The sequence below is a fragment of the Lethenteron reissneri genome, chromosome 59 (assembly GCF_015708825.2).
Source record: "Lethenteron reissneri isolate LAM-NWPU_2019-01 chromosome 59, ASM1570882v1, whole genome shotgun sequence".
Classification (NCBI taxonomy): Eukaryota; Metazoa; Chordata; class Hyperoartia; order Petromyzontiformes; family Petromyzontidae; genus Lethenteron; species Lethenteron reissneri.
This window is the reverse complement of record NC_083837.1, coordinates 5,969,389-5,978,726: the sequence shown is the minus strand read 5'-3', so window position 1 is coordinate 5,978,726 and position 9,338 is coordinate 5,969,389. Positions and strand designations below refer to the sequence as shown.

At 48.4% G+C, this 9,338-nt stretch overlaps 1 protein-coding gene across 1 annotated transcript in view; it reads left to right on the top strand.

Moving 5' to 3' along the window:
- Positions 1–2,308: 2,308 nt before the first annotated feature.
- The window catches only part of LOC133357785 (klotho-like), a 33,715-nt gene continuing 26,685 nt past the window's right edge, over positions 2,309–9,338 (top strand). Inside the window, 1 exon segment of the mRNA XM_061575903.1 lies at positions 2,309–3,131. Within this exon segment, the coding sequence (XP_061431887.1) occupies positions 2,415–3,131 (717 nt within the window). The 5' untranslated portion in view covers positions 2,309–2,414.

The window sequence follows — 9,338 nt, the reverse complement described above, 5'->3', positions numbered from 1 at the left end:
CCACGGCGAGAGAGATTCAGCGGAGAGAGAGTTCATGTCGTTTTGCTGTTCCTCCTACTGTTGAAGGAAGAAGGGTAGGGACTACGGTGGTTGACCTGCGCAGTCCATTGTTTAGGTTGCATGGTCACAGTCTCACTATCGTGGCTCGCCTTTAAAGTATATCTATGGGTCTCTATGAGTCTCTGTGGGTTTACTATATGGCCAACAGTTTGGGTTGCACGGCCACAATCGTGCTCTGGCTTTTCTTTCGTGTGTGTCTGGGTCTCTACGTATCTATGCGTATCGGTGTATCTCCGTGTATCTCTGCTTACGTATTGTGTTCAGCGAAGACAGATGCCACTGTCGAGTTCTGTCAGCCACGCCGAGAGGGCTTCAGGAGAGAGAGAGAGTTCGTGTCGTTTTGCAAAGCATTTTAACAAACCAGAACTCGATTTTAAACAGCGCCATTCACAACAAGGCCTCAGCGCGTTGGAGAAAAGAACCCAACCCTTTAACTAATAATAAAAAAGAAACAATCAATACCCCCCCCCCCCTACACAGGCGACTAATGAAACAAAAACAAACCAGAAATAAGCAGCCGACTCTGTGGTGGCACCTGCGATGGCAACCCGCGAGTTGCACAAAGCGAATTACGCAATGACATTCTTTCATAAGCGTGTTATATCACACGATCTACTCTCATTCGCCACGGAACGCAACACCGGCGTCGCAAAACACCGCGCCGTCGGACGAACGCCGACTGGAGAGGTGGTCACCTCCCCTGCTGCATCCGAACGAGGTCACTCCACGAGAGTGGACGGTTGGATTCCAGCCACGGGCCGTTCGACCCCGAGCCGCGGCCACCGCCCGTAAATTTTACGTCAACGATTCTGGAATGTCACCAACCCGCAACACACGGCTCACGACCACACTGCCGTGGCTCACTGGCCCCTGGCGTTTGGTACGTAACTTTTGCGGCGTCGGGCCTCTGAACTGAGACGTTGGACCTTCGTTGACTGGTACCTGGCTAAAGCAGGTTGACGTTAACGCCCACTGACAGCGACGCTGCCGTGGATCGTTGTAAGAGGTTAAAGGTGCAGCCCTGTAAACGTCTTGCTCACGCCACTGGAGGCAGCTTTAGAGAGCCCTTCTAAATGGATATTTGGCTTAATATTCCATGCCGGCCAGACGTATTAGAATAGGTGAGAGTACCCACACTTTACTCCACCAGACACGGCCTGCCGATCGACTGATCATTTATAACTGCTCGGTGGATAGAAGCCACGGAATAAAAAAAAACAACAACCTGACGCATTGTTTCAATGTGCCGCACAGCAAGATCGAACCGGCGACTTTCGGACTGCCCAACGTGCTTACCATTACTAGAGAGACACGCAAATTCCAAATATACAACAGCAGGCGTCAGCGTCGGGATCGAACCCACGACCTCCTGTAGACCAGGCGAGTAAGTTAACATCTCCTAGCCACCGTGGTGCCCCTTAAACCACGGCAGAATGCTGTAGTTCAAATGTAGCGCAGTTAACTTAATATTGCCCATTATTAAAATTTGAAAGTTATTTTATTTATGTGCTGTCCGTTTTCCTGGGTGAAAAATGCTGGCGGTGTTACCTCCTTGCGCAGTCCTGTCCCAGCCTGGCTCAAATACTCAACAAACACAATGAATCACCATAGATTATGTCTCGGGGTTAAGCTACGTGTAATACCTTAAGATCTGCACTGTAATCGCCACTAAAGAGTACTCAATGTTCTATAACTAATGAGTAATACCGTACACAGCTGTGTGGTCTTAACTCTGCCTCTGAACTTGACCCTTGACCTGCTGTCACTGCTGCATAATGCAATATGAAATCGGTACAGTTTAATTACATAGTAATATAATTTAACTTAATTTAAAACGTTACGTTTCTATGGGCAAGTGCATATATTTCATGCTCTTGCGATATTAATGTGCGTCTTTAACCTATTAACAGTATTCAATATCGAATTTAAAATTGCTATGTCTTTTTAAAGAGAGAGCGTGTACATTCGTAACAATTGTGGCTCTAACTCAGCCTCGCTACTCCAAAATAGTTTTTTCCCCCAAAAACAATTACTCCTTCGAAAACGCGCTAATGGGAACCAAACTAAAACCGTTTATACCAACCCACGATTAGCATTAAAACGGTTAATAATTTACAGTCCTCCAACCAGCTTGGGTGGCTGATATATAACGCTGTTGAGTCACAGGGCCCCCTGCTCTGATGTTTGCGAATGCCAAGTGCTGGGAGTTTATGCCTTGCGCCACAGACGCAGGCAAGCACTGGCCGGAGTTGTCGGAATAAAGGCAGCAGTAGCATGAGCACCGGCTATAATTTTTGAACCGGTCCACGAAAAAACATAAAATCGCCAGGAACCTTTAATTTTTTTTGCCAGCGATGGCCACTCTGCTTTGGATTTTGATTCTGCACTCAGTCTCCCACGTCGTCGAGGCGCGGGCGGGCGACGGGAAGAGGGTGTGGGACACCTTCCTCAACATGTCCTATCCAGACGGGCGGCTTCTGCTGCCCGACGAGGGCTTCCCTCCCGGTTTCATCTGGGCGACTGGGACGTCGGCCTACCAGGTGGAAGGCGCGTGGAGGACCCACGGCAAGGGCCCGTCCGTGTGGGACACCTTCACCCACGCCCGGCACGGCCCGTCGGGCGACGTGACCAGCGACAGCTACCACCACCTGGACGGCGACCTGGAGGCGCTGAGGTTCCTCGGCGTCTCCCACTACCGCTTCTCCGTCGCCTGGACCCGCATCTTCCCGGGCGGCGTGGCGGGGCGGCCCCGCGAGCAAGGCGTGCGGTTCTACGACGGGCTCATCCGGCGTCTCCTGGCGGCCGGTGTCCAACCCGTGGTGACGCTCTTCCACTGGGACCTCCCGCAGGCGCTGCAGGACGCGGGCGGCTGGCAGAACGAAAGCGTCGTCGACGCCTTCGCCGACTACGCCGCCTTCTGCTTCGAGGAGTTCGGAGACCGCGTCAAGCTGTGGATCACGGTGAACAACCCCTACGCGGTGGCGATGCACGGCTACGGCAGCGGGCTGCACGCGCCCGGCGTCTCGGGCTCACACCGAGCCCCCTACCTCGTCGCCCACAACCTCATTAAGGTAACGTGAAGTCCGGTCCTGTGGTGGGAAGAGGACATCGGGGGGGTTTGGCTGTGACAACGTCGGGGTGGGGTGCACAGCATAGACGCCAGGCAGCGCTGGTGCCGAGCCGGGTGGTTGCGGTGGCTACGTTGCTGCTGCTGCTGCACGTAGCTGCCTGTAGTCCAGCGTTGTGGAGGCGGCAGCGAGGGTTGGTGGATCATCGCACGGATGGGTTTTGAAACTCCCTTGCCGTGGGCGTCGAGGGAGGTGCAGTACCCTGGGACCGCCAGGAGAAGGCGATCGAGGAAGTGTGGACTAATCGCCATCTGTTTCCGTCTTTACGGGGATAGGGCGTGGGGTTTTCTCCCAGTGCTCCGGGGCTACGCTGTGGGCAACTGAGGGCACTGCAGCAAAACGATTGTCGTACTGTACTATGCTGCAACGTCGATGCTCCCCGCGTTCACCAACCCACGCTGATCAGCGTGGTGAAGTTTTGGTCAAATAATTCTCACAAGCCACATGGCATGGGGAGGCCCTAATCCATCAGCGGATTGACAAAGCACAGTGCATTAGTTATTCGTAACGGCCAAGGTAGTTACATTTATACGGCAGTATGATCTAAAGTGTAGATATCTCATTGGAATTCCCATTCGTCGACTTTTTCAGGGTCCACTCAATGCCACTGTCATCGTAATCACCCAGTGCTGGAACGTTGAGCACTCATTATTGTTGGTTCAACAGTAGTTTGCCGTGTTAAGAGGACCCCACTATGTGTATAGGGCGGCAATGGGAAATAGCTGCTGACCAGCAACCACGATTATGTTACTTATCACGGTCTGCGAGCGACGAAGAGAGGGCTCCAGGAGAGAGTTTGTTAAACACGTGTGAGGCTTTCGCGACCAATATTATTCATAATCAACGTTTTTGGGTTTAGATCGCGTTATTTATAAATGTGTCGTAACCCTCCACCACCCGACACGGCCAATCAGTAAAAAAGTGTCACGTTGACAAAAGACAATTAGTTCAATGCTTTAGCCCACCGGTGTGTTGAAGCGTGAAACCACAACATTTACAATTTGAGTAGTACGACGTTTCGCTGGTAATTGCATCCAGCATCATCGGGCAATTCGCCAGAATGGTGAGAGAGTTTGTGTACTTTTGATTTTCCTCCATTAAAGGAGCGCAGACAGTGGTATACTATATGGTCCATAGTGTGGCTTGCATGGCCATAATTATACTACTGTGGCTTGGTTTTTTTCTTAGTATCTCTTTGAGTCTCTATGTATCTCTGAGTGTCTATGGGGCCGTCCATAAATAACGTCACGCACCTGGGGGGGGGGGTCAGATATTTGTGACGATGTGTGACGAGGGGGGGGGGGGGGTTGAGAAATGTGACGTCACATCAAAATGCGCAACTTTAAATAAATATAGACAACACGTTCTACTTAACTAAATATACTTTTTAATAAATGTTTTCTCCTACAACATCAGAGTGCAGCGCCACATTAAATACGCACTACAATGACAATAGACATCCTTGGAGAGCTCTTTGGTCTTGGCCATGGTTGAGAGTTTGGAATCTGATTGATTTCTTCTGTCAACAGGTGTCTTTTATACAGGTAACAAGCTGAGATTCGGCTCACTCCCTTTAAGAGTGTGCTCCTAATCTCAGCTCGTTACCTGTATAAAAGACACATGGGAGCCAGAAATCTTTCTGATTGAGAGGGGGTCAAATACTTATTTCCCTCATTAAAATGCAAATCAATTTATAACATTTTTGACATGCCGTTTTTCTGGATTTTGCTGTTGTTATTCTGTCTCTCACTGTTCAAATAAACCTAGCATTAAAATTATAGACTGATCATTTCTTTGTCAGTGGGCAAACGTACAAAATCAGCAGGGGATCAAATACTTTTTTCCCTCACTGTATCTCTGAGTTTATGTGTCTCAATTTATATCTTATACATCTCATTGGGTTAATTATTTGGTCCATAGTTTGGGTTGCATGGCCAAAATGGCACCACTTTGGCGTGTGTCTTTAATGTTCCATTTAAGAAGGAGATGTTCCCATCAGCTTATCGAAGTTGTGATGCGGTTGATGGTTACACCAGTGGTGAGTGGGTGAGTGAATTGGTGAGTTGATGGTTACATCAGTGTCTTGGAGGAGAAATGTCAAAGCCAGGTGTGATGTCTGGGTCTCGAATGAGGTGTTCGTTCTGGACGTCCGTGTTGTCTATTAGCATGGGGTGGCTTTGTCTTATCGTGCGTTAAGTTTTCTTGGCGTCTTTGCACGTGTGAAGCCTGCGGTGTGACCTGGCTTGGTCATAATATATTGAAAATAAGCAACTGTAAGCAAATCATCCCCGTGGAAGTCCACAGTTTGTAAGTGTGACGCAGTGCAGCAATTTAAATTGTATTCACAAAATGTAATGTTTACAACACTGAGCACACAAGCTCCTTCAATGACAAGCCACTTGCAAAGGCAGTGCATGCATCAACAACCGTGCTAACCTCCGATTAGCGCGGATGGCTATGTACAGTGCGAAAGCCATTCCGATGGGTTGAGTAACCGCTTACTCTTCGGATTATGTTGTCAGTTTGATCACTCGAATAATCTTATTTAGAACTGCGTTTTGTGTTTAGTTTGTTGTCCTTCCCCCGCACCTCTGACTATCACGTTTGGCTACGTACGGCGCGAAATAGGTTCGACATACATACAAATTAGTTGGGGGAGGGGGGGGGGTCTTACCTCTGTTTCCACGTGTGCCGCTGGGCGGGAGGTGACGGGCGGGGTTTGGTGACGGCATCATCGCGGAATGCGTCACGCTGGGCGTGGCTTGTCGGGGGTTTCCCGCCTTCGGGAGAGAGGCTGTGGGGGCGACGCATTGTTAAGTCGATTACGGTCTCCATCCACTGATCGACCACGTGTCCCAGCTCGCGGCGCGTGACTTGTTAAATCAATGCCACTGGTATCAATCCTCTTTGGATAAATGTGATCTTGAAGACCCCGCAATCCTGATGAATTACCCTACCGATGAAGTTAGTTATTTAGTTACAGTCGTCTGCTGGAGCTGCCAAAAGAGCGCAAATTAAACTTGTTCCAAAGCATGCACCACTCTTTAAAATGTATTACTTTTTTAAAGCCCCTTTATAAGTACAGCCCCTTTGTCAATCCACTGCTGGATGGAGCCCCCTTCCCACCCATGCCGTGTCGATCATGGGGGGAGGGGAGTGCTTTACCATACTTCCACACACTGGTCAATGCGGGTTAGTGAGGGAGGGGTAACCCAGGACAGGTTCAGATGTCACGCCATGGCCAGGAATTCAACTCGGGTTGTTGGGGTTCATAGCGCAGCGCAAAACCACTCCCACCACCACGCTTCGAAGACCACCAACGTGTAACAAAGATTATGTTTCCCACTGCTACTATTGCCATGTTCGGTTGAACAGTCGACCAAAGGAGGCTCTCGAAATGACTGACTTTTTTGTTTGTTTGTTTAATCGCTTTACATTCTCCTGCCAGCCGAGAAATACGCGAACGCCCGTGGTTGTGCGCCTGGAGACTTTCGGCTGAGAGCCCTCGCTAGAATCCTGCCACTGCTCCGGTGCCCTGATGCTGACAATTTAGCCACACGGCCGTACAACTGAGCGGCGCCTGCGTGGAGACCCATATGATTGATCACCTTGTTCTGCACCTTCGGTTTTCTTTGTCAGATCGGCGAAGCAGAAGCATTTTTTTGGTGTGAGTTCCACCGTCGTGACGTTACGCTGCCCTTGCGTCGTGGTCGGACGGTTCCATTCGATCTCACCGGTGCGGCGTGTTGAAAAAGGACGGTGCAAGTTTCTAAACTCACCCCTCTCCCCTCCACCCCTACCACCTCTGGTCCACTCAGTGCCGGATTAAGCTAGTGTAGGGCCTGCATAGCATATGTTATGAAGGGGGCCCTATATAATTCTTTTTTTAACACAAATGTTTTTCTTGCATAGTAATTGTATTTTTTTTACTTGCTATACAGCCAAATAATACAAAAAATCGCTAACCTTCAACAAACACCCAGTCGTTCGTAAACGTTGAAGGTGGTATAGTACTATAGCAATAGAGCAAGTGCAGAATCACTGAACCCGAATTGATAGCGTGAAAGCATTTAGCGCGGGGCCCTTGAAAGTGCGGAGCCCGTAGCATATGTAGGAGCTACTTTTGCTACTAGGATCATCTGGCACTGGGTCCACCCAGCTATGTAAATGGATTTAACAGCAGTCCATCGGCAGGTGGGGCAGGTGGTGGCATCCTTTGCACGGAATATTGCTATAGAAATAAAGACTTGATTGATTGAACGCCCACATCTTTCAAGACGTCTGGCCAACGTGGAAGAGTAGGCCAAATACCATCTTAAAGGGGCTGCCTCGAGCTTCCTCTCGTGCAGGTCGCTTCCTCCAGCAGTGGCGTGAGCGAGCGATTGCAGGGCTGCGCCTGCATCTTTTTATACATTTACATGATTTATTTTATTCTTTCATAACTTAACGCAGACCATCAAACTTGCTCAAACATAACCAGGAATACTATATTGGTTACAATGTAGTTTATTGCAGGCAATATTTACAAGACAGCGTTCCCCCCTCGCTCTATGGGGTTGTAGTGGTAGGATCGTTCCAAGAAGAGGGCGCACAAAGCGAAGTCGCACGAGGAGACAGCTGCCTACCAAGTAGCGCATACAGTACACACACAGTACACGCACAGTACACACAGTACACACACAGTACACACACACACGGTACACAAAAAGTACACACACACGGTACACACACAGTACACACAGAGTGCACACAGTACACAGAGTACACACAGTACAGACACAGTACACACACACACAGTACCAACACACGGTACATACAAACAGTACACACACGGTACATACAAACAGTACACACACACACGGTACAGACACGGTACACACACAGTACACACACACACGTTACACACACACAGTACCAGAGGTGTGGACTCGAGTCATGTGACTTGGACTCGAGTCAGACTCGAGTCATGAATTTGATGACTTCAGACTCGACTTGGACTTGCATAACAATGACTTTGTCCCACCTCTGAGGTGTGGACTCGAGTCATGTGACTTGGACTCGAGTCAGACTCGAGTCATGAATTTGATGACTTCAGACTCGACTTGGACTTGCATAACAATGACTTTGTCCCACCTCTGCACAGTACACACACACACGGTACACACAAACAGTACACACACACACGGTACACACACAATACACACACATGGTACACACACACAGTACACACACATCGTACACACACAGTACACATACTTTTTACACACACAGTACACACACACGGTACACACACGGTAAACACACATAGTACACACACAATGCTGTCCCACGTCTGGCCGCATAGCCGCGTGTGGAGTGAATTCAACCCGCTTTTAGCTACATTTTGGAAGACAGGTTAGCCCTATATAGAGCGCAAAATCGCACAAACCAACCATACATGAAGCAAAAAATATAAAATTAACTACTTTTATTGTTCCAGCTAAGGCTCACTGAGCTATGCAGCTCTTTTCCAGAAGCCACAAATGATAGCCCAACAAAGTGGCTTAACATGTGGACATTTATAGCAGCTAAATATTCTAAACATACGTTGATTCTAAGTGTGGGGGAACAACCAAAAGGATCCGGAGAAAATCCAAGCGACCACGCAAATGACAGATATACACGTGTCAGGGTCGGGATCGAACTCACCTCCTTGCATACCAGGCGAGGTCGTTAACATCTCACCACCGCAAGGAAAACTTGTACTGAATTTGGACTATGAGTCAATGATCGACTATTTAAACCATGATGCCGCAGGTTTCAAAACATTTACAGTAATCCCCCCGTTAACATCACCGATAGTAATAGGTGTTTACCCTTTCAACTGGTACAAAATCTGACACCTTTATACAAGGCATCATGTTTGCAATAACCTCAACACAAGAAGTCAAAATGCAAACAAAAAGAAACAACTCTGATGATGATAATGATATGCACTGTCATTATCATCATCAGAGTTGTTTCTTTTTGTTTGCATTTTGACTTCTTGTGTTGAGGTTATTGCAAACATGATGCCTTGTATAAAGGTGTCAGATTTTGTACCAGTTAAAAGGATACAAACCTATTACTATATTTTGCCACTGATAAAGGAGATCTCATAGTGTAAACATC